This window comes from Petaurus breviceps, unplaced genomic scaffold (genome assembly GCF_028583685.1).
Source record: "Petaurus breviceps papuanus isolate PSGF00001 unplaced genomic scaffold, PetGlider_PUasm1.0 90845, whole genome shotgun sequence".
Classification (NCBI taxonomy): domain Eukaryota; kingdom Metazoa; phylum Chordata; class Mammalia; order Diprotodontia; family Petauridae; genus Petaurus; species Petaurus breviceps.
The window spans coordinates 15,535,815-15,561,766 of NW_027187359.1; the positions used below are offsets into that span (position 1 = coordinate 15,535,815).

Below are 25,952 nucleotides of genomic sequence, written 5' to 3' on the forward strand. Positions count from 1 at the left end.
GAGAGAGAGAGAGAGAGAGAGAGAGAGAGAGAGAGAGAGACCCCTTGTGTGGAGTGTCCGTCCCCTTCCCGCTCCCCGAGCGGCTTGTGCCATGGAAGTGACTTGGATCAGGTGGGGGCTTCTGCTATGGGCCGGGGTGTTCGCGTCCTCAGTGCAAAGCAGGGTGAGAAAGATCACCTATGTGGTCCGTCCCGGCCAGAGCGGCTCCTCTGACACCGGGGTCGCCGGGGGTGCGGGGCAACTGGGCTCTGCCGTGCCTCTGGGAGGGCATTCGAGGCAGCAGAGAACTTTCAATGTTGCGCTCAACACCCGCTACAGCAGTAGCAGCAGCGGCAGCAGCAGCAGGAGCACGACAACTAGCACACAAGAACGGACCCGAAGAATGAGCAAACCAAGCGCGCCAAGCGTGCAAGTTCTCCGGCAGCCGCAGCCCCCTCAGGAGCAGCCGCTCCGCTTGGGCCCCGGCGTGCAGCACCATCCCAAGCCCGTTGGCCACCCTCCGGCGGCTCGGTTTGCTAAACCGGGCAGGCACATTGTGCGCTCCAAACTGCAACAGGAGACCCATAGCAGCAGCTCCAGCTCCAGCCTGCAGGTTCACCAGAAGCAACAAATGCAGGGGTAAGGCAAACACCTCCCTCCCTCCCCACTAACACCTCTCATTCGAAGTATGTGTGGAGTCCCTCCTATCTGCCCCTACCGAGTTGGGAGTAAACTTCAGAGAAGCACCCGGCCTATACAGAGTGGCTGTGAGCAAGTACCATGCAGCAAGCCAGGAAGGATGCCATGAAAGCCAGAGAAACAAAGTTACTTTTAATGAAGAGAAGAGCAGGGCATGCTCATTGTTACTGAGCTGTGGAGAAATATAAAAGGCATTTCAGCCTGGGATGTAACCGCTTTCAAGAAGAATAATTACTTTTGACTATGGGTATAAAACATGAAGTCATCACATGTTGCCTCATCCCCCTAGACAACTTTATTCTAGCCAGGGAAATTAGTTCCTAACATCTATCTATTCCTAGTGCTGTTTGATGAAATAGCACTTTTGAGGACGTCTACATCTTAGGACTTTATGTTTTCTGCACCTGTGTGCAGCCTTGTAGGGGCAATTTCATTGAGAAGGGTGGTTCCTGATAATTTTTCTGGTTTTAATCCAGCATTTCTCAGTGTATGAATGGTGGGAGTGGAAAGAAAGAGATTAGGGAGATTAAAAAAAAAGAATTATATATCAAGAATTGTTTGAACTCTTTGTGTAGGCCTATTATCTTTGAAACTAAATTTGTTGCTTCTTATAATAACACCATCCCAATGACATTTGTTTTTTTTTTTCTTTTTAAACAGTTTTCTTACTATGAATTTCTTTCTCCTTTACAATGCTGGTATTCATTATGGGAGAATCAGTTCTCATTAAGGCTCCCTGGCTTCCTTCCTTCCTCCCTTGTTCTACTATTCTCTCCACTCAATTTTTGGGCACCTTGTATAACCAGTTAGGCCTCCCCTGAGGCAGGGTTTTTTGCTTTTAGAGGAAAAACCCTTTGAAGTTTGGGTTTTGGGGAGGGCAGAATGATAGTGTTTGCTGCTGGATTACTTCCTATCATTGCTGTATTGCAGGGTGAATGTCTGTGGAGGGCAGTGCTGTCAAGGCTGGAGCAAAGCCCCTGGCTCCCAGAGGTGCACCAAACGTAAGTAGCCATGAATACAACTTGCCTTTAAAACTCCTATGTGAAGTGAGTTTGTGCAGTGGTGGAGCAGAACAACAGTGATCCAGGCATGGGTCATTTCCCAGGGACTAATGACTACTTTGGGGAATGTTGATATTCTGAATATCCATGTCATTAACCCCAGCCAGTCATTAATGCTCAGGAAATACTTTGGATCCTGGTAATTATTGTTATCATTATAGCAGCAATACTTTGGAAATGTCACTTTCCACCCAAGGGTCAGTCTTGGTCTCATGGCACTTTACTGAATCATTAATAATCCTGTCATATCTAGGAAGTCAGAAAATGGAAAACACAAATACATTTTCATTTTAGGCATTATTGACACAACAGAACCAACAGTCTTTGTCTTCAATATGGGGAAAACAGATGAAAAACATATTTTAAAGTGGAGGATACCACCTTCTAGTTAGTATTTATACTAACATAAAACATTAGCAGTTTAAAAGCTGCCTGAAAATACTAGCAAAGGTATGTCAGACATGAGGCCCTGATTATTTCCCAACATGCACTAGTCAGTGGTACTCCAAAATCTACTGACAGGTATTCCTGTGGGACTTCTCTAAATTCAGTGAAAGGGTCAAATACTTTTCTCATGCACTTTTAGCATGTCTTTAAAAAAGTGGGGGAAGTGGTCTCCTTGGCTTCCTCTTGATTAATTCAATGCAATAAAAATACTAAATATAAATAAAGGCATTTCCTTCCACTTGAAACATTTTGAACATTGCAGGTATTCTCTGCAATTCTTTTGAAGCAGTTAGCAGAACATGAATTGAAATTGTTTAATTTTAAAATTTGTTTTCTGGGATAAAGTAAAACAAATTTGATTTATTGTTCTCTCCCCCAGGGATTTAATTTTTAAAGGAATGATTTTGCATGCTCAAATGAAAGTCAAAGGACAATATAGACAACCCATTGAAGCTGTTTGTGAAAATTGATTTCAATTTTTGGTCCTCCCACAAAAAAGGAAACTATTGATACAATTGACTTTGGGAAAGTAAGTGTCCAGAGCAGGTTATGATTGGTCATGATTAACAAGAAGTGAATGGAAGTCTGGCAGATGATTCTGGGTTCAAATTTTTGATATTTATTATCAAGTTTTTAGTTTAGAGCCAGACTACACCTTAGAGGCCAACTAGTCCAGTCTTCTCATTTTACAAATGATGGAACTGAGACTAAGAGAGGTATCATAGCTTGCCTGAGGTCACACAGAAATGTTGGAAGTAGAGTTTATCCTCTGTGCCACACTGACTCTCTTATAGTATTCTAATTAATTCTTAGATCAGAAATGTTCTCTGTTTCCTGGTCCCCATGATTATAGACTTTTTAGGTTAAATGGTAATCCAAATGGTAAACTACACTTGTCTGCTTTATTTCAAGCTGTTTCTTAAGTGTTAGGTTATACATACAATAAAAGCTAAGTTTAACATAATAGTTATTATATGAATTAATATCTGTCCCAGATAAAAATTATGCCAAATTCTATAGTAACTACATGTAGTAAAAACCTGACACAACACAAATAGCCTCAAACATGAGAGTTATTTCACTGTATGGATTAAAAAAAGAGAAGCAAACAGTGTCTGATCCCAATTTCCCATGTACTATCTGTCTGACCTTGGTCAAGTTTTCTAATTTCTCTGGTCATCTGTAAAAGGAGAGAGTTGGACCAGATAACCTCTATGTACCTTCCAACTCTAAATCTATGATCCTATAATAATCAATATGTATTCATTAGTATTTGTAAGAGAAAAAACTATATGAAATAACTTTGCAGATTTTGCTGCTGATGTTGATGTGGAAAGAGGAGAGAATAGCCGTGCAGTGGAAGAACACTCCTCCAAAGGGTTCTGTGAACAGAATAGGTTCTTGGATCTAGGAGGGCAAAGGGAGTCTGGATATTGTGGAATCTACCCCATTACCTCTCTTTCTCTAGACAACAAGAAGAATAGGCACATTCTCCTTTTGGCAGTCTTGTCAGCAAAATAATAGAAACTCAGAGTTGGAAAGAACCCCAGATATTACATAGCCCAACCACTCATGATCAAGAATTCACTCTAAAGCATCTTTGAAAAGAGGTCTTCCATCGTCCACTTGGAGATCTATAGTGATAGGGAACTCACAGTCTCCCAAAGGAGGCAACTGAGTGACACAGTAGATAGTGCACTGGGCCTGGAGTCAAGAAGACCTGAGTTTAAATCCAGTATCAGACTTTTAATATTTACATGACCCTGGGCAAGTCACTTAACTTCTCCCTGCCTCACCTCTCAGGTGGTTTTGAAGATTAAATGAGATAATATTTGTAGAGTATCTGTCACATAGTAGGAACTTAATAAATGCATATTTCCTTACTTCCAAAGCATCCCACTCCACTTTTGAACATTTTCAACTTTTAGGACTTTATTTTTCACATGAACACTAAAGCTGCCTTTTAGCAACTTCCATGCATTGCTCCTTGCTCTGCCCCTGAAGAGCTAAGCAGAAAAAGTAGACTTCTTCCTTTATGTGGTAACTCTCATGTCCTCCCTTTATCTCCTTGTCTTCAGACTAAACATCCCTTGTTGTTTCAACTATCATTCTATGACAAGTTCTCCAGTCCCCTCACCTTGTGAGTCTTTTCCTCTTGATGTGCTCTAGCTTGACTTTGCTAAACTTTGAGCCTAAAACTTTATTGCAGATGTGACTTAGCTCTTCTGGAGAGAGTGCTTTATATTGATGAAGAAGGTACATAGGATCATAGGTTTAGAGCTGGAATCAGTCAGCAAATAAGCCTTTATTAAGTGCCTGCCTCTAGATGTGCCAGGCTCTGCTTTGTACCCTGAGGATAGAAAGAAGTGAACCAGTTCCTGATCTCAAGGAACTTACAGTTCCATGGTAAAGACATGTATACAAATAAATAAATACAAATTACATATAAAGACAAAGTAATTTTTTTTAAAATAGGGGAGCACTAATAGTTGGAGGGTGGGTGGAAATCAGCAAAGACCTCAGTTGGAATTTGTGTTAATCTTGGCAGAAAACAGGACTTTAAAAGGTAGAGGTGAGGAGGGTAGACATTCTGGGTATGAATGACAGTCTGGGCGAAGGCATGGAGATATGAAATTACCTTAGATATTACTTAGTACAACTTCTTTATTTTATGAAGTAAGAAACTGAGGCCTAGGATTGAAGTGTTGTTTTTTTTTTTCCAGTTTCATGTGTAGTAACAGAGATGGGATCCCAAACCAGATCCTCTGACTTCAATTTCAGCCTTCTTTCTACTTTATCATCTACTTCCAATAAATGAGACCAAAGTCAGTGTCTCTACAAAATCAGTTCAAGGGGGCAGGTCAGTATGGAAAGGGAGATAGGGAATTGAGATAAGTATTAAAGAGATGAACTGTGCTGGCAGCATCTTTGAAAAATGTCATATCAGGGAGTATTAGGGGGAAAATTCATTGACTACTGAATAACAAAATGAGGGACAGTAGACTTTGTAATGATAGAAATTCATGCTTGAAGCCCCTAAAATCTAATTGTAGGACATGGTTTTGAGTTTTATTTTTCTTCCATAGTATATAATAGCAGAAGTTCCTTCTCTTTTTGGATTCAAGTTATCTTTGAAGATGAAGTGAGGCTGACCCAAAGCAAACTTGTGAAGCAGATGGCAGTCCTGACCCTATTTTTTTCTGCTCTTTAATGACCTAGTCTAATGTTTTCATACTTCTCTGGGCTCAGGAACTCAATCTGATAAACTTATTTAAAAATAAAGCATTTAACCTCTCAGGGCCTGAATTTCCACTTTTGTAAAAAGAAGTTGGGGGTGTTTAGTCTAGAGAAGAGAAGACAGGGAAAGATACTAATAGTGGTCTTAAAATATGTGAAGGACTGTAATGTGTGGGAAGGACTAGATTTATTGAGATGGGCCCCAAAGGGCAGAACAAGGAGCAATAAGTGACAATTGAAAGAAATGAGATTTAGGCTTGGTGTGTAGGGAAAAATTTTGTAAAAGTAGAATGTGCTAACTTGAGAGGTGGTAGATTTCCCTTCTTATGAGAGGTCTTTAAGCAAATGTTGCATGATCACTTGTCAGCTGTGTTCTAGAGGGGATGCTTGTTGATGTATAAATTCCACTAGATGGTTGGTTTCTGGGATCTCTTCCTTTCTGAAATTCTTTCCAATTGAAATTCTATGATTCTGTGACTACATGATCTTTAAGGTATTTTCCTTTCAAAATCCTCTCCTAAGATATTCTGGCTCCAAGATCAAATATAAACATTTGTTTGGCATTTGACCTTACTCCAACTTACCTTTCTAGACTTATTACATAATACTCCTCTTCATGAACTTCATGGTCTAGCCAAACTAACCAGCTTCCTTTCTTCACATATTACTCTATCTGTCCTCTCTATACCTTTGCACTGGCTATGCCTCATACTTTAATGTTCTCCTTCCTCTCCCCTATGTCTTACAATCCCTTCATAACCTTGCTCAAGCCCCCTCTTTAGCATCAGGTCTTTGCTTGTCCCAGTGGTGCTAGTGTTGTTTCCCTGAATGTGTATAATTTTATTTTATATATATTTTTAATGTTTTGCATAAACCTATATAATCCATATAAGATACAAGGATTGTCGTCCCAACTCCTACTCTCACAAATCAATTGGGCCCTCAGAGCCTATCTACATTGTCTCTGCAAAAGTCTAAGCTTATCCTTGAGGGATAGATGTGATTCTCTAATGCCTATGGCTTCAACCAGAGGTTCCCAAACTTTTTTGGCCTACCACTCCCTTCTAAGAAAATTAACTCAGTGCCCCTTTGGAAATCTACTTTCTTTAACCTGCCCCCTGTTTTTTTGAAATTTGTGTTATTTCCAAAAAATATAATATTTTAAGAAAAAATGATGCATTTTAAATTTAATAATTTATTGTAAATTTGTGGGTTTTTTTCTGCACTGAAATTTTGATGATGCAATATTACCTCATGTAATTATAGTATTACAATATAAATAAGTCATTACATATACATATTCTTGCTGATGCATTCTGGACTTCCTGACAATGAGCGACATTCTTGCCTGCCAGCACTTGCTCATTAAGACCTGTTGGCAGACTTGACCACTTATTGGTTATAATTTTCATTTTGTGTATTTATCTGGAAAATAATGTAATCACTATATTGGTTATAATTTTCATTTTGTGTATTTATTTGGAAAATAATGTAAGTACTTTGACTTTGATTCTGTTACATGACAGATGAAACATGTATGAATGGTTTTTCAAAATTTTATCTACTCTCCTTTCCTTGTGCTTCTACTGCTCCCTTATTTTTATTCAACACCCCCAATTGCAACTGAGGTTACTACTTCCCTCCTTCCCCCCAGATCTTCTAGCACCTTGCAGACCTCTGTGAAACACTGGTATACTTTCCACCAAGGTTATCAGTTGAGAAGCATTTAGTCAGACAGCCTCAAGTTGTATTTAAAAAGGGATATTTACTGCACTAATACAAAAAGCATGTTTGGCACAAAAAAATTTCTCCCTATTCTTCTTGTCCCCCACCCCACAAAGTCTGTGACACATTCTTCCTTTTATAATACATTGAATGCAAAGTCTAGGGAGAAGTGAACTCAGACATGGAAGTCCTTCTTCCCCTCCTCCCCCCCATTCATGGGGTCCTCAAGAAGCTCCTTTAGGCATGGTTTCTTTCATGGGCTCCTTATAGAGCCATTGAATCCAGTCTATTCATGTCACCCAATGAACCAGATACTGCTGCCAGCTGATCTAGGGATGCTGTTTAGAACCCCATTGGGACTATGGGAGCCTCTGCTATCTCTGACACTGATGGGAAGATGGTTCTCCAGATCCTTCTGAAGCCTTTCCTTTACCCTTCCTTCCACTTCCCATTCTATCCCCCATCCCTTCATTGTCAGGGATATGCACACTCCAGTTTCTAGAAAATTCTCAGTAGCTTAGCTTGTTTGATAATTTATAGACAACTAGATGATCCCTGGGGTATGTCAAGTTTCTTTTGACTAACCCAGCCTACTAAACAAAATTCTTATCCTATTTGAACACAGTTCTTATGCAATTTCATTCTAGTTCTAAGGTCTTTTGATTAATTAATTGAAATCCGTTCTTAATTAGTTAAAGTTTCAGAGCTAAAATGACTTACCTTGCCCACCCTTACTCCTGTATATGTACAAATTGTCTCTCCATTAGGCCTTAAGATCCTCAAGGACAGGGTCTGTTTGATTTTCTCTTTGTACACTAGTGCCTAGTTCATAATAGGGTTAGGGTTAGGTACTTAATAAATGTGCTGATTGTTTGGTAGGGGGTTTTAGAGTTTATAAGGCACTTTCCTAATAACTGGCGCTCTGAAGTAGTTGGTGCAAATATTATGTACCCCCATTTTATGGATAAAGAAACTGAGGCCCAGAAAGATTAAGTGACTTGTCAGAAGTCACATAGCTAGTAAGAGTCAGCATCAGGTCACTTGACTCCAAGCCGAACACTTTTTCCACTACATCATGTTGCTTTTAATTTTAAGAGTTCTTTCTTTTTTCCTTGTGCATCAGTAGCTCAAAAATGGACCACGTTTATAGCATTTTCTATGTTCCCAGTTTTGGCAGTGGGAGAGTATGATGTAGTGATCTTAGGGGAAAAATAACAATTTGTGAATAAAGAAAATTCAGGACAAACTTTTGAGGTTTGTGTTCTCTAAAAATATTGTTTAAATTGCTAAACAACTGATTTTTGCTATTTTCATTTCTTTAATTCCTCTTTATCATTCAGTTAGACTACTGAACTCACATATGGATACATATGTGTATATGTATGTATGTGTGTATATATTTTTCTCACCTAAAAAAAACCCCAAGAGTACTTTTAAAAACCTGCAAATTTAAATTAGAAGCTCTTCAATTAGCACATATTCATCACTCAATATGCACATTTAAATGTACTACCTAATTATATTTCTCATTTTTGAATAGTTTAAGATCTTCAGTTTAGGTTTATTTAAACACAAAGGAGCCTTATGGTTGATTATTTTTTAAAAATTGTATTTATTTGAGTGTAAATATTTTTCTGTATTTTGTTCATTGTTCACATAAATCAATGAGGAAGTTGATTTGCTATATGGACCCAGTACACAATATTCAACTGATTGCAACTTATTGAAATTTGGTATGAAGGTTAGAATGTAAATGAGCTTTAAATTTAAAATAAAATAAATGCAAAATAAGTAATCTCACCTTTGCAGGTGAAAAACAACAGATATTTGCATGAACCATTTAGGTCCCTGGAGATTTAAATATTTACTTGCTATACAAAAATGACCAAATGCCGACTTAGTGTGGCTTTTTGTAGGATCACAGAATCTCAGAATTGGGAGAAACCTTAGAGAATATCCAGTCCACCCTGGACGTGAATCAGAACCTGCTCTTCATCATATTTAACAAATTTGATCATGCAAGTTTTTATTATGTGCCTATTAGACGTTAGGTACTCTATTAGATGAAAGCAAAACATTCTCTTCCCTTCAGGAAATTCCATTCAGTTGTAGGCATGGGATGGGGAAGCAACATGTACATAGGGAACTAAACCCAAAATACGTATGAAATCAACAAAAAGTAATTTTTGTAGGGGGAGGGGCAAGGGGCTCAAATAGCTGAAATCAGGAAAAGGCCTTAGCTGTTTAGAGGAGCTGGGGGAACTGGAACTAAATCTTGAAGTAAGCTTGGGGTTTCAAAGGGCTAAGATGAGGAGGGAGAGCATTACAGGAATAGAGAAAAGGGTAGTGCAAAGGCCTTGTGATGGAGACTGGAGTGCCATGTATGGGGAATAGCAAGGAGGCCTGTTTGGCTTAAATGTAGAGTGTGTAAGGGGAAGTAATCAGGAATCAACCTGGAAGGACTGTTTGGAGCCAGATTGTTAAAGGATTTTAAATGCTAAGCAGAGGAATTTATATTTTATCCCAGAAGGCATTGGCAATCACTCAAACTTCTTAAGAAGGGGAGTGACATGGTCAAGTCTGTGCTTTAGGAGTATCAATTTGGTAGCTCCATCCAGGATGGATTGGAGTGGGGAGAGACTTGAGACAGGGGAATCAATTATGAGGCTATTTCAGTAGTCCAGCTGAGTGGGGATGAGACCCTGAATTAGAATGGTTTTGGTAACTAAGTAGATTGAAGGGGATGGAGGAGAGAGATGTGGTCTTATAACCAATAAGATTTGACCACTGACTGGATGGTGGGGTGAAGCAGAGGGTGAAGAATTGAGGATGGCTTTTAGTTTGAGAACCAGGGTAACTGGATGGATGGTGATATTCTTGACAGAAATATGGAAATTGGGTTGGAGGGTGATTTTAATGATTCCTTCTTTGCACATACTGGTTTAAGATGCTTCTGGGATATCCAGGTGGCTATAGGCCCAGGAAATGGGAGAAGTGTGATTGGAGTTCACTGGAGAGACGAGGGCTAGATATATAGATCTGGGAATCTCCTGCAAAGACATGATTGTTGAATTTATCCAAACTGGTGAGATTACAAAGACAGACTTTCCTTGAAGATGCCCTATGAAGGGAAGCCCACTACCTCCAAGTTGATGAATTCCACTTTTGAAAAGTTTTTGGAAGATGTTCTTTATGTGTGTGTATACTTCTATTGTTAACTGAATTGAAATGAGGCATGGGATGCATAGTCTTAGTTGTTATTATTAGTTGAATGCCAACAGTGATGTCTGTTCTGTGCAAAACAGATGACCTCAAATTAGATTTTCTTTCCAGAGAGTTAGTATTAATGTTTTGTAGTTTATGAGATTTTTGTTTCCATATGGAGTTATAAACCTCAGAGGTGTGGCCTGTCTTGTTATTTGTAGGTTTTCCTTTTGATTCCCTCCCTCTTTCCCCCCTCAGATTTTGATTCTTCACCCCACCACCCTCAGCTTTTGTTAGATGTAACAAAGATACCAATCTTCATCATTGAGGGAGAACTTAAGTGTAGGTTAGTGAGAGGCAGGGGCAGCTAGGTGGTACATTGGATAGAATGCTGGGCTTGGAGTAGGAAAGACTCATCCCCTGAGTTCAAATCTAGGCTCTGACATTTTCACTTAATCCTGCTTGCCTCAGTTTCCTCATTGTATAATGAACTGCAGAAAGAAATGGCAAGCAACTGCAGCATCTTTGCCTAGAAAACCCCAAATAGGAACATAACTGAAATGACTGAACAACAAGTGAGAGGAAGCAGAGTTACAATAGGTTTTAAGAGAGAAAGGGGGCTTCATGGAAGATTAAAAGAAATAGAAGAAAAAAATCTTACCTGTGATGATGCTTTTGGCAAATTGAAGAGAGAAAGGTGGGGAAATTAAGTAGGTCAATAATTGCATAAACCTAAGCATGTAGATTTAGAACTTGAAGGGACCTTGACGGTGATCTAGTCTGACCATCTTATTTTACAGAAGGGGAAACTCAGTCCCAGAAAAGTGAAGATATACACCCAAGGACACCCAGGTAGTAAGTGGCAGAGCAAACCCAGCATGCTTTCCACTGTAAGACAAGGCCCCCACACAACTGTGTTTACTTTTTGAGTTAAATGGCTTTAAGAGATAGCACCTTAAATAATTTTATTTTTCCTTAGCAAGGAAGATTAAACTGACATGCTGTTGCTGTCTTCTAGCTTTGTTAAATATATGTAAATTTGACTTTAAGTAGCCACGAATATTACTGAAAACATCATTTCTGGCTTAAGACCTTTTAACCATCATTAGATTTGTGTACACTGTGACTTGTTTCTAAGATAAGTGTTATTTTATGCATTGGACTCTGAGAAGCAGTATAGTGGGAAGTGCTTTTGACTTGGATGCAGGAGATATGTCAGCCCCATTTCAGGTTCTTATTTATTATGATCCTGTGTAAGTTACTTCACCTGTCAGAGAGTCAGTTTTCTTATCTGTAAAATGGGAACGATTGGGGTGGCTAGGTGGCACAGTGAATAGAACACTGGCCCTGTAGTCAGGAGGACCTGAGTTCAAATCCGGCCTAAGACACTTAACACAAAAAGCTAACTGTGTGACCTTGGGCAAGTCGCTTAACCCCAATTGCCCCTCCAAAAAAAAATGGGAACAATAATACTTATACCTCAGAGATTTGTTAGGACAGTACTTTGTAAATCCTAAAGTGCTTTACAGATGCAAAACTAAGTGAAGGGAAAATACTTGTTTCCCATACTATTATCTGTAGTTAGATGAATAGCCCATGGAGCTGGTCCATCAATATGTATATTTTGGACAGACACTGCAGATAAAAAATGAACTGGTCATAAAATTAAATAGGAGTCAGAGAATGGGTTGGATAGCCTTTGGGAAACTATTCAGTGCTTTTAATGACCCAAAATTCCTCTTTGAAGCAAAGGCTTATCTTTTATTTTTTCTTAACACCAATATTTTTTCAGTGATGCTGCATGGCTATATGGAGTATCATAAAATGGAATACCACAGCTTCTGAAGAATTAAAATCATGGATCACCCAAAGGGCAGGAGAGACATGCATTGTAGGCACAAATAGTCAGAAGTGTATTACTACTGAAGAATTGTAGTCAAGGAGTGCTACAGAAAATAGCATCAAAGAAATGGTGTCAAATCAGTCATATACTGAGAATAATGAATAATAGATGCATAATCTCTATACCCCGTTGGGACCCACACATCGTCCACAGCGCCAGTGGAATGACTCCCCAGCATATTGGGTGGATCCTCAATGTAAGATTTATGGGGAGGGATGGATTAGCGTCTTACAGAATGAAGTGTCTATGAGTTGTGTTCTGCATAGTTCTGTAACTATGTCAGTGAGATCATTAATAATAATGATGATGATGATAACTAACATTTATATGACAGTATGTGCCACTGTGCTAAGCACTTTAAGATTATTATCTCATTTGATTCTTACAACAAACCTGGGGGGCAGGTGAGTTATTATCCCTTAGTACTGCCTATGACTTTCTCCTGGAATTACCACACAAATCCTCTTCCTGGTTCTCCTTTTCATTTTACTTGGAGTTCCTCAGAAAAGTAGCTTTTGTCAGTTTTGAAGTTAGTGCGTGTGTTGCTGTACTTTGGTTGTATGTATTATGTTGAATGCATTCCTTTGCTGTCATATCAAGACTTCCATGAATTTTCCCTTTGGCTTTTAGTTTTTTATAGCAACCACTTATGTTCCTTCCCAAACCCTAATGTTGTGCTAGTGTCTCTTTTTCCTTGTCTTGTACACAGTATTCAGTGTGCCTGCCCTTCCAACATGTGCTACCTCATTTTACATGCTCTGGTTTCTTACTTAGAGGTGGTCATGGCATGGAGGAGACAGCTTCTCTCTCTTCACCTCCAGATTTAGAATTCTTTTAGCCTACATCATCTGATAGAGATTTAGGCCTAAATGAGGTGAATATCGTGCAACTTTCGCTGTAATTTTAGACCCTCACATATTGCCATTGGCCAGCTTAATTATTCTTTGTGTTTTTTTTTCTCCACCACATTTTAATAGAATTGTTGGCATGAACCCACAGGAAGAGTTTTCCTCAATGTCATGTTTTGTAAATTAGGAGATTTTGACCTGCATGAATGTGGTATTTCCATTCCAGAATAAAGGAAAGATACGTTGGTGGGTGGGATTACAGTTTGAAAGGACTGACAATCAGAAGTTAGTGTGGTGGCTGAGGAAAGGAATGAGTCATGTTCATAATAAATTCATAGTGCAGAAAAAGATTGGGGAATCAAGGAAGAGTATTCCCTGGAGTGGAGATGAGAGATATGAAGGAGTCAGACCATAAGGTATTAGCAAGTACAAAACTGCAGGCGGGAATTGGGAGAATAAGGTCACTGGAACTATAAAGGTAGAGTTGGAAGAGCCCTTAAAGGTAAATATAGACCAGCTTCCTCCTTTTGTAGATAAGGAAACTGAGGTTCCAATGGGTGAAGGTAATAAGTAACAGAGAAGGGATTTCAACCAGAAACTTCTGCCTTCAAATTTAGTGCTCTTGCCTCTGTAGCTGGAGGGTGGTCTCTTTTGTCAGTATTGGTGATTTCCCCCCCCACCCCCCACCCCATGATTTCTAAATGGCGAATTAATGAAACCATTGCTAATTTGATTTCCCAAATTTTAGTCTTTCCTGAACTTTATTTTATAGTAAGTTCTTCAAGTAGAAAATAGAGATTCATCTCTTTAGCCATATGCTTAAGTTTAGCACAGTCTCTCAAACAGGTAGCTGATACATAGCTTTTGCAAGGTATTTTTCATTTTAAAAAGTACTTTGATTATAAACCATGCCACCTCCTAGAGAAGTTTCTTATTTACTGGTGGGTCAAATACATTGTTATTTATGGTAGACTGTTCTGAAAGCTAGAAGACTTGAATCCACTTTCAATGCTTGACCTTTTTCTATGACCTTGAGTGAACCATGTATGAACATAGATTTAAAGTTATACATAGATTTATGTATGAGCATAGATTTAAAGTTGACTCAGAACTTTATTTTTTAAATTTTATTTTAGAATTTTTATTATTTATTTAAACACTTTTCTTTTAAATTTTGAGGTCTAAATTCTCTTTTTCCCTCCCTCACTTATTGAGAAGGTAAGAAATATGGTATCAATTATACATACGAAATCACATACAATTCCATATTAGTCATATTTAAAAAAAATCAAAAACAAAAAAATGAGAAAATTATACTTCAGTTTGCACTGGAGGTAGATAACATTTTTCATCATGAGTCTTTTGGAATTGCCTTGAATCACTGTATTGATCAGAGTAGTCAAGTCTTTTATATTGGTCATCATTACAACATTGCTGTTACTGTCCACAATGATCTCCTGGTTCTTCTTACTTCACTTTGCATGAGTTCATAGAGAACTTGCCATGGTTTTCTGGAACTGCCCAAACCTCCCTGCCCCAGTCATTTCTCCATCACAAGTAAAATAGTCCTTCATCACAATAATATGCTACAACTTTTTTGGCCATTCCCCAATTTATGAGCATTACCTTGATTTCCAATATTTTGCCATCATAAAAAGAGTTGCTATAAATATTTTTGAATATATAGATTCTGATTCTTTTTCTTTGATTACTTTGGCATGTGTACATAGTAGTGGTATTGTTGGGTCAAAGGGTATACACAGTTTTATAGCCCTTTGGGCACAGTTCAAAATTGTTCTCTAGAATGGCTGAACCAGTTCACTACTCCATCAGTAGATCATTTGTGTACCTATTTTCTTTCATTCCCTCTAGCATTTGTCCTTTCTGATAGTGTGAGGTGGTACTTCAGAGTTGTTTTAATCTGCATTTCTTTAATCAATAGTGATTTAGAGCATTTTTCTATATGACTAAATAGCTTTGATTTCTTCCTCCTAAAACTGCCTGCTCATATCCTTTGACTATCAATTGGGAATAGCTCTTATTTTAATAAATTTGGCTCAGTTCTCTTTATATTTGAAAAATGTGACCTGAGTCAATGAAACTTGCTATAAATTTTTAAATATGACTTCCTTGTTTATGGTATCTTTTAGGAAATAAAATATAGTTTCCCTGATGATCTATTTTAATTGATCTATTTTTGCCTTTGCTTTGTCTGAGATCATGATTGCTAAATCTGCCATTTTTACTTCAGCTGAAGCATATTAGATTCTGCTCTGGCCTTTTATTTTAACCCTGGTTGTATCTTTCTGTTTCAAGAGTAACTCTTATAAATGACATATTGCTGGATTCTGGTTTCTAATTCATTTTGCTATCTGCTTCTGTTTTTTGAGTGATCCCATCCCATTCACCTTCACAGTTATGATTGCTGTATATTTCCCTCCATTCCTTTTTCTTCTTTTTCTTCTCCCTCCCTCTCTTTTATCCTGTCCCTCCTTGAAAGTCCATTTTGCTTCTAATCACTGCTTCTCTTAATCTGCCCTCCCTTTTATCTTCCCCCCTTTTTCTTATTCCCCTCTCCTTTTTCCCTATTGGGAAGATAGATTTCTATGTACAGCTGAGGTGTGTGTGTGTGTTCTTCCTCTTTGAACCAATTCTGATGAGAGTGAGGTTCAAGTGTTGCTTGCCACTACCACCACCCCAATTTTCCCCTCCACCATAAAAGCTCTTCCTTGAGTGCTTCTTTTATGAAGTGTGAAAAATTTCCTCCTTCTTCTCCCTTTGCCCTTCTAATGCTTCTCTTTTCCTCACCCCATAATTTTTTGGAGATTATTCTAATATAATTGTCTCACACTCATGATCTCAATGTAATTCTCAATGTAATTCCTTTTAACTGTCCTAATAATGATAAAGTTCTTAGGAGCTACATGTATCATCTTCTCATATAGGAATGTAAACAGTTTAACCTTATTAGTCCCTTATGATTTCTCTTTCATATTTACCTTCTTATGTTTTTCTTGAGTCTTGTGTTTGAATGTTGTATTTTCTCTTTGGCTTTGTTCTATTCATTAAGAATGCTGGAAAGTCCTCTCTTTCATTAAATATCCATTTTTTTCCTCTGAAGGATTATACTCAGTTATGCTGGGTAGGTTATCCTTGGCTGTAATGCTATCTTCTTTGCCTTCCAGAACATCATAGTTCAAGCCCTCTACTCCTTTAAGGTAGAAGTAAGTAAATCTTGTGTTATCCTGACCATGGCTCCATGATATATACTTCATTCTATTATGCTTTGCTTTTTTATGCTTTGCAGATATTGCATTTTATTTTTAACAAATTGAAGATTTGTGGCAACCCTGAATCGAGTAAGTCTGCTGATGCCATTTTTCCAACAGTATGTTCTCATGTTGTCACATTTTGGTAATTCTCACAATATTTCAAACTTTGTTATTATTATTTATGTTATGGTGATCAGCGATCTTTGATGTTATTTAATTGTTTTGGGGCACCATGAACCATACCCATATAAGGCAGTGAACTCAATTGATAAATGTTGTGAATGTTCTGACTATTCCACCAGCTGGCTATTCCCCTGTCTCTCTCTTTCTCTCTCCTTGCACCTTCTTATTCCCTGAGACTCAAAATATTGAAGGTAGGCCAATTAATAACCATACAATGACCTGTAAGTATTCAAGTGAAAGAAAGTCAGTTGATGTGACATTATTTTAAGAAATTTCCATAGCCACCCAAGCCTTCAGCAACTACCACTCTGATCAGTCAGCAGCTATCAACATAGAGGCCAGGTCTTCCGCCAGTAAAAGTTTATGACTCACTGAAGGCTCAGGTGATGGTTAACATTTTAAACAATAAAGTATTTTTAGACGTAATACTATTGAACACTTAATAGACTATAGTGTAGTGTAAACATAGCTTTTATATGCACTGAGAAACCAAAAAATTTATGTGGCTTGCTTTATTGTCATATTCACTTTATTGTTGTTTTGTGGAATCAAACCTGCAATATTTCTGAGGTATGCCTATATTTGAATTGTTTCTTTCTGACTACTTGCAATATTTTCTCCTTGACCTGGGACCTTTAGAATTTGGCTATAATATTCCTGGGAGTTTTCATTGTTGTATCTCTTTCAGGAGGTAATCAATGAATTCTTTAAATTTCTATTCTACTCTCAGGATCTAGAATATCAGGGAAGTTTTCTTTTTTTTTTTTAATTTCTTAAAAATTTTTTTTATTTTAAGCAATCGGGGTTAAGTAACTTGCTCAAGGTTACACGGCCAGTTATTTCTGGGTGGGTGCTAAGTGTCTGAGCCCTGATTCGATCCCAGGTCTTCTCAACACTGGAGCCGGTGCTCTTACTTGCTGTGCCACCTGGCCCCCCCCGGGAAGTTTTCTTGATAAGTTCTTGAAATATGATATTTAGGCTCTTTTTTGGTCATGCTTTTCTGATAGTCTAATAACTCTTAAATTATCTCCTGCTGCTCTCCGAAGTTTTCTTAAGCTTGAAAAATATCTCACCTTGATCTTTTGCTGGCTCTATCAATCCAAAATTGGATTTCAGGTGTTATTTTAAAGTTGTTTGGTAGGGAATGTTGAGAGTGTTCAGTTAGGTGGCTGCCTCTAACCCTTTATCTTAAGTGGGTTGGTGGAGAAGCTCATTTTCTGATCTTTATTCCTTAGCTTTTGATGCACTACTACTACCATCATCACTGCTATTACCACCACCACCACTACCACCACCACCACCATTACTACTACTACTACTAGTAAGCTAGCTAGTTAGCATTTATATAGTGCTTACTATGTTCTAGGTACTGTGCAAGTAAAATACATGTGCATGTATACATATATATGTACATATTCTTATGTGTATATATACACAGATATTATGTGTATTTGTACACATACACATATACACACATTACCCTACCACACACATACACATATGCATGTTATACAAGTATTATCTCATTTGATCCTCACAACAACTGTGGCAGGTAGGTAATATTATTAACCCCCCCCATATTACAGATGAGGAAACTGAGGCACATAAATGTTAAGTGACTTGCCCATAGTTACAGAGCCAATAAGTGTCTTAAGTCAGATTTGAATTCTGGTCTTCCTGACTCCAAACTCAGCACTCTATCCACTGTACTTTTTAGCTGCAACTCATAAAAGATAAATGTACTTTGGCAATTACAGTGTAAAATATATATTAAATTGTGATTATTTTTTGTCTGTATTGGTGTGTACAATTTACTTTATCCTCCCAAGAAGTTGTCAGTAAAATATTTATGGGAAGCTTTTTATTAATTGATCTTTTACTGTATTTTTTTATAAAAAATAGTGAAAAGGTTCAATCTAACAAATACTTATTAAGTGTCTACTGCGTATGAGAGGCAGCAGGAAGAGTAGATAGAGAACCTTTGAGTGAGGAAGACCAGGAAGAATTTAACACACATTAGCTGTATATATGTCACTTAATTTAGCAGTGCCCCAAGAAATGCTCTAAAATCATAACTTGCAGAACAAGTCCTTGTCTTCATCCGTAGAGGGCAATTTATTGACCAGGAGGTATATAGATCAATGAATCACAGGTCCAGTGCAAAAAAAAGTGTACAAAGCACTGGAAATACAAAAAGAAAAATTAAAGAAATTGTTTCTTTCTTCCTTTGGGAGTCAAAGCTTCCTACAGTCAGAGTGGGGCAGAGGGGGAAGGGACCCTCCCTACCCTAATCCAAATCAGTTTGGAAAGACTGCAGAGTGTCAGTTAACAGACCCTCCTCTGCCTCCTCCACCTGGCTGAAGGAGGAGATGAGAAGAGTGCCAGATAAAAGAAAAGCAGGATGGAATTGGAAAGAAATTGTGCCTCTGTGCTCTGAAGACCTTTCCAAGTTCTCTCAGAAAATCTTGAAGGACTGTATGACTTGGTGGTTTGAATTTATGGCTCCTGTCATTCCCACAGGAGGATGAGTACAGAGTACAGTACAGTATTTGTGAACTTTCTTATTCACTAGAATCTCTTGGCAGTATCCCCTGTAGAAAGTGAGGGTGCTCTGTATAAATGTGTCAATACCACAGTATATAGACTCTGTCCTACATATAAATTTAGGGCTTACTAATAAGTTGCTTTTGCCAACTAGTGAATAATTATATACATATATATGTATACACACACTCATACACACATATATATTTATATCATTACCTGTTTAGTGTATAATTATACATTCCTAATGGAAAACATCAGTTTTAATACATAAGTCAAATTCTTTATATATATATTATATATTGCAATTTTCAAGAATTTGAGAGGAGCAGAGAGCAATTAAATAAATGAGAGGGGTTTTTCAGCCATTATAAGTCTTTGTTTGCTATCAGCATAGTGAAGAACAAAATCTTTTCCACACCAGTGTCCTTATAACAGCATCAACACATGCTTACTTTTTATTAAGAGCAAAACGTCCATGCTGGGGAAGCAGGGCTGTGGTGCCATTCTTTGAGGTCATGTTTACTCAATCCTGGAAGTCACTAGAGGAATGCATCAGATGTTTGGAAGCAGACCAGTTAAGAATTTCAGCAATGACACACACTTTTATTAGATGTGTATTTAGGAAAGCAATTGCCTTTGACTCCATGGATAGTACAAAAGCAAGGGCCTTTGTAGAAAGAGTTTGCTCTCTTTTCTTTTTAAGGGAGGGCAAGCATTGTGCAGTGTGTTTACTTGGTACTTATCTGTGTTTCTTTTTCCCTTTCACAAAATAATAGGTATCAAATTCATTTAGGCACCTGCAACATGCTCTTCCATGGTTATTTGCTTTCTAATTATTTTTCCTAATCAGTGACTTTTTTTTTTAGGATTTAGCTGCTATATTGTTCATTCTATGAATATTCAATATTAATAAGTTCTGTTGCATTCTGTGAAATTTTTATTGATTTTTTTTCCTTCACCTACATTTCCTATTATATTCCTCTACTTCCTCCCACCTCCCCCAGAGCCATTCCTTAAAACAATAAAGAGGCAACCCCCCCCTCTCAAACCCAACCCCAAACAAAAACGAACAGTTCAGCAAAACTAACATATAAACCAAATCTGACACATAGTCCCTGTCTTTGGTTAAAAAAGAAAAAAAAGGAAAGGAGTTGCATTTTCATATTTCATTTTTAGGGTCAAGTTTGGTCCTTAGAGTTTTACAGCATTCAGTTTAAATTATTTTGTTGATCTCTCCACTGGCATTGTTGTAGTCATTGTGTATATTTTCCAGTTCTACTTTCCTCACTTTGTGTCAGTTCATATATGTCATAATTTTCTATTCATAATATTCATAGTTTCTTGCAATGCTATACTATTTAATTATATTCATGTTGGTTTAGCCATTACCTAATTCTTATATTTTTTCCAGTTGGTTGCTACTACCAAAAGTTGCTACTTTTAATATTTTGCTATTTATGACACCTTCTTTATATCATTGGCCTCCTTGTGGTATGTCATAAACTCTTTTTGTTAGAGTTATTTGAAACAATATTCTTCTTGTCTCTTAATGTTTAATAATTTGAATTCAGCCCAGGTTTATAACATTGTTATGCTTCTAGATTTTCTTAAGCATGATATATTTTAGTTCACCCCATCATTTTATATCATATTAGATAACTCATGAGTTATCTAATCAATTTTGAAAAACCTATACAAAACAGGGTGAAGAATTTTTTTTTTTGCCTTTTTGGAGGTCAATTGGGGTTAAGTAACTTGCCCAAGGTTACAAGGCTAGTGTTTTTGTGTGGGTAAGTGTCTGAGGTCGGAACCGAACTCAGGTCCTTCTGACTCCAGGGCCGGTGCTTTACTCACTGTGCCACCTAGCTGCCCAGGGGGAAGAATCTTACTCCAAATCTCTATACATTAATAAGGTAGAACCAAACAAAATAGGAAACAACAAAAAAGAAAGGAAATTACTTTTTTTCCTTTATTGCTTTTTAGGTCTGCCTGAATTTCTACCAGTTTTGGTCCTGGTAACCTTTCTGATACATGCATTTTCTGTAGACTATGTTTTGTTGGATTATATTTTTAAATCCATTCTATAGTTCCTTTTAAATTTTATAGGAGACATTATTTTTATTCATTTATTATTATTAGCATATTTATTTGCAAGTTTATACTTGCTAAATTTGACACTTTAGTTTAATTATTTGTTTTGTCAGAAGACAGTTCAGTCTTCCTTATTTTATTAATAGTAATCCTTTTTCTAAATTTCAACCCCTCTACAAATTTAGAGTAATACTTCTATACATATTAGAAAAACTAATTTGCTCCTTTGTTCTATCTATAATAGGTGTTTTATTCCTATTGATACACCTTCCCTCCCACCTGTTGTCTATTCTTACTTAGCCTTTTACTCTTCAATTAATTAATTGATTGATTTTTTTTTACTATTTTATCTATTCTCTGCTCAACTGCTTCTCCAACTGTTTCTCCAACTATGTCATTCATTGGTTAAGCAAAGTGACACTACGCTTGCTTTTTATTTCCAGGGATAATTATATTTCAATACATCTGTGATCTCATGGGTATAGGTATTTTCTCCAACTACACTTTCTAATCCTATGATTTAAGGAGATATTGAGATCCTTGTAAGAAAAAAAATGTTCAGATTATTTGCCTATCATCCCTACTTCATTTTCCTGGGGGTAGTATAAGAAATAGTGGTGATTTTATGGTCTCTTATGTCTATCAAAAAAAAGGTGTGTATGTGTGTGTGTGTACACACACATATATATGTATAAATAAAATAATAGTTACTTTAGGTGAGTTCACTCTTTTTTTTTTTGTTAAAAGTGGTCCAGTACTTTGCACATAGAAGGTGATCAAAGAATGTTGAAAGGGATTGCTGAATATGATGTGTTCAAACATATAAAGGTAACAATATTTGTAATTCAAATTAGAAATTTCCCTCACTTAAGGATTGTGTCTTGAAAGTTTCTTTTTAGTCCATTGTTTGAAATTCGAAACACATTTTCTTATGTATACAGTGTTGTAACCAGAGATTTGGTTTGTATCAAGCCCCTTAAAGCCTATGTAACACGTAATTTTCCTGAAGTATAGAACTATAAACCCCAAACATAATGTAAAGCTATATTTCAATGGAAGAATGTGTTTAGTCAACTTAGGATGCCAGGAAAAATGCTTTCCTTTTTTTACCTTGGAGTCAGTGCCTCTCACCTTTGCACCCTGACAGGCTATGTGCTTGAGGAGACCAGCAGCTTCAGGGAATTGGTGTGATTCATGTGGTCTGCAGCATGGGCTTCAAGAGGATGACAACTGAGAAGATGAAGGCTAGAGAGGGGGACATATAGGGTTAGAAGCTGTTGGAGGTTATTTCCTTGTAAGAAGTTGCCTTTCTATCGCTTTTCTTTTTTTTTTTTTTTAAATGTGTATCCCAGGAATTGATCCACATTGTGTTTCACTTTCCATTACCATACAACAACCATTTATTTATTATGTATCTACTATGTTGCAGACACTTTACTTGACTCTCAGGATAAAAAGACCAAAATGAAACTGTTTTTAAGGAGTTTACATTTTACTTTCATTCCAATCAGTGACTCTCACTTTCCTTTTCCACACTCAGTGGTCTAGTTAAACTGAAAGTCTCTCTTTTCCTCACAAGAGACTCTCTATCTCCCATCTCCATGACTTTTCATTGGCTGAACCTCACTTTTGGAATGTATTCCCTCTTCACTCCTGCCTCATAGTATTCCACATTTACTTCAAAACAGGGATCAAGCGTATACCCAGCATCTTTCCTGGTATCCCCAACTGCTAGCTTTTCCTCACTTACTGTCTTGTATTTAACTGCCTTATATTTGTTTTATACTTATTCTTCATGTATTTGTTCTGTTTAAACATATGTGTATGTTATTTGTCTGACAAAATACAGATATTTAAGATACTCCTTGAGAGGAGAGATTATTTCTTACTGTGTGTTTATATTATATCTCCTATGTCTACTATGTGCCTGGCATAAACTAGAAGCTTAATAATTGCTTATTGACTGATTTCCCTGGCCCACTGCAGACCAATATGCATTCTTATTGCTTCTCCATTACTCTTCAGACCGTAGGGGTGAAGATATTAGATCCTGGGATTCCTTGATTCTTTGGTGAGAAGAGTCCAGGAAAGGATATAGAGACAGGAGGGAAATTTCAAGTGGTAGTAGTGAGGAAATAAGAAGGCTACTGGCCTCCTAACCATGTAGGAGATTTGACCTTTTCCACGTACAGGTTGTCAGTACATTTGAGGACTTCTAGGAGTCCCCTTGAATCAGGTTTGCCTATAATTGTTTAGAAATTCTTGAGGAGTTTGAGGGGATATGAATTTGGCAGCTTGCCTTTTATATAATATATGCATCAACATGCTACCCATTTACATTGATTTACATTTTGATCATTCCCTTGAAATGTTTCTAAACTCATTTAGAATTTGGAGTGATAGTGTAGTTCTTACAAGAGTGAAAATTCTGTTCAGGGTGAGTTACTTTTCTTCTGTCTTTCATGACTTTTAAAAAGTGTTGGATGGTGCCTGCTAACATTTTCCAGGTTTGAACTCTGGGGATCCAAGCCAGACTGTTTTATGTGAAAGGCATTTGTCTATGTCATTCCCATCCCTTGAAGATCTGACAGAGCCCAAGTGGGTCTTTACAACATCAGCATCTGGCTGTTTGCACCATTCTTTGGCTTTGAATTATTGAACCACTGTTACCATTACTTACAGTGTAGCATTTTATCATAGAGGTTATAGTTGGGTGGCCAGGGGATAAAATAACTTTTAAATTTTAGAAATTTAAATTTTAGAAAGAAAATATACTATGCTCTTGACTTAGATGATTTAAGCAGAACATGAATTGAAGATAAAGAATATATATATGGTTTATTATTTCATTGGATCATAGACTTAGTGTTGTAAGTGATCTTTGAGATCAGTCACCAGTCTCCTACATGTTGAAGACATCATCTGGGCAAGATCCCCAACCACTGTCGAAACTCTGCTTCAGTATCACCACTTCTGGGGAATTCACTACCTCAACAGTCTGTCCATTCTACCCTTAGACAGCTCTAGTAATTAGGAAGTTATCATCTGGAATCTGCATCTTTAGAATTCCCACCCACTGCTTCTAATTACATCTTCTAGCACTTCACAACCCTTCAACTATTTGGAGCTATCTCATATAACCTTAGTCTTCTCTTCTCAAAGATAAATAATTCCTTTAACCAGTCTTATACATCAGTGAGATAAAACTCAAATAGAAATGGGGGCCCACTAAGCCATGCATAAGGATCCCTGAGGGCTACATATTGACTTAGAAAACCACATATTAACATTATCTATGTTTTATTTTATTCTAATTAATTTTGTTAAATATTTCCCAATTACATTTTAATCTGATTTGGTCTGCACTTGGGAGTGTTGTGGACTGTATATTTGATACTTCTGTTATACAATATAGTATCCAGGTTCTGAACCATTTTTGTTTTTGTTTTGTTTTTTAGTATGTCACTCTATGTCATTTAGAATGAAACATGATATTCCAGATATAGTTCTGTGTTCCTAACATTATAATTCTACTTAGACACCCTAAGGCTATTGACTTTCATTTTTTTAACAGGTGAATCACTCTGGGTTCACATTAAGTTTGTGGTCAGCTAACAGAGGTAAGCAGCTGCTTGACTGAGTCAGATAGCCCACAGCTGTCTTTGTTATTGGTTACCCTCCTGGACTATATGGGAGCTGTCAGGATGTTCTCACTCACTGGTATTGGGTGGAGTAGCTGTGAGTGGGAGCTGACCACTGAGTGTCTGTGATGAAAGGTGATGAAGCTGTGGAGTATGGAGTGCAGAGAATGGAATATGAATGGAGTGTTAATGTTATTCTAAGAGTGAATTTTGTTTGAGAAAGAGAGTGTGTTTAGAGCATGACTTGACTGTGTGGAAGCTGAGAGGAGCATTAGCTGTTTCTAAGGTGCAAACACTCACCATTTGGTGAGTATGCCTGAGTGAAGATCCCTGACAATTTTCAGGGTACTGGGGCTAAATGGAGACTGTTGCTTTCAGCTTTGAAACACTGTGTGGCTCTGAATGCCAGTCTTCTTCCACAGAGTAATATTCCTCCTTTGGGATCCTCAATAACATCCACACTCAAAAAAAGAGAGCTCCTTTTTGTGGGGACACACACAAACCTAGACCCAGAGTTGAGGCAGAGCATCAACTCATGTAAGAATGGGTCTGTGACCTAAAATCCCCAAATCTTTTCAACAGGAACTATGGAATAATAGTCAGGCCAGGTCTCTATCATAATGCACTTGTGCAATTGATTTTTTTTTAAGTTAAACATGAGAATTTACATCTATCCTTTCCAAAGCTAATATTGTTGGTTTTGGTTCAACCTAACTTTTCTCTGCTTGTGAGATCATTTTTGAATTCTGATTCTTCTATCTTTGGAATTAGCTCTTTTTTTCTGATTTGTGTCATTTGCAAGTTTGGTTAAATATCCTTTCTATTTATTCATATCACTAAACATTTTTTAAACAGGAAAAGGTTAGGTACAAACCTTGTCATGCTTCATATAGAGACTTCCTTGGGAATTGAGACATGAATCAGAACCCTTTGAATACTCCCTAATCAGCTGTGAATCTATTTTCATCTACACCATATTTTGCCATCTTCTTTACATGAACATCATGAGTGATTTTGTCAAATGTTTTGCTGAAGTCAAGATAGAGCATTCTCTGAATCTATAAATTGTATCATGAAAGAAATCAGTTACGTTTGACATGATTTGCTTTAGTTAA

The 25,952-nt window shown here is 37.3% G+C and overlaps 1 protein-coding gene across 8 annotated transcripts in view; it reads left to right on the top strand.

Moving 5' to 3' along the window:
• LTBP1 (latent transforming growth factor beta binding protein 1) overlaps positions 1-25,952 on the top strand; it is a 484,412-nt gene continuing 458,460 nt past the window's right edge. For all 8 annotated transcript variants that reach the window (XM_069072171.1, XM_069072175.1, XM_069072174.1 and 5 more), the window contains exons 1-2: positions 1-618; positions 1,609-1,679. In XM_069072171.1, coding sequence (XP_068928272.1) covers positions 92-618; positions 1,609-1,679 — 598 coding nt within the window. In that variant the 5' untranslated portion in view covers positions 1-91. The remainder of the gene's footprint in view (positions 619-1,608; positions 1,680-25,952) is intronic.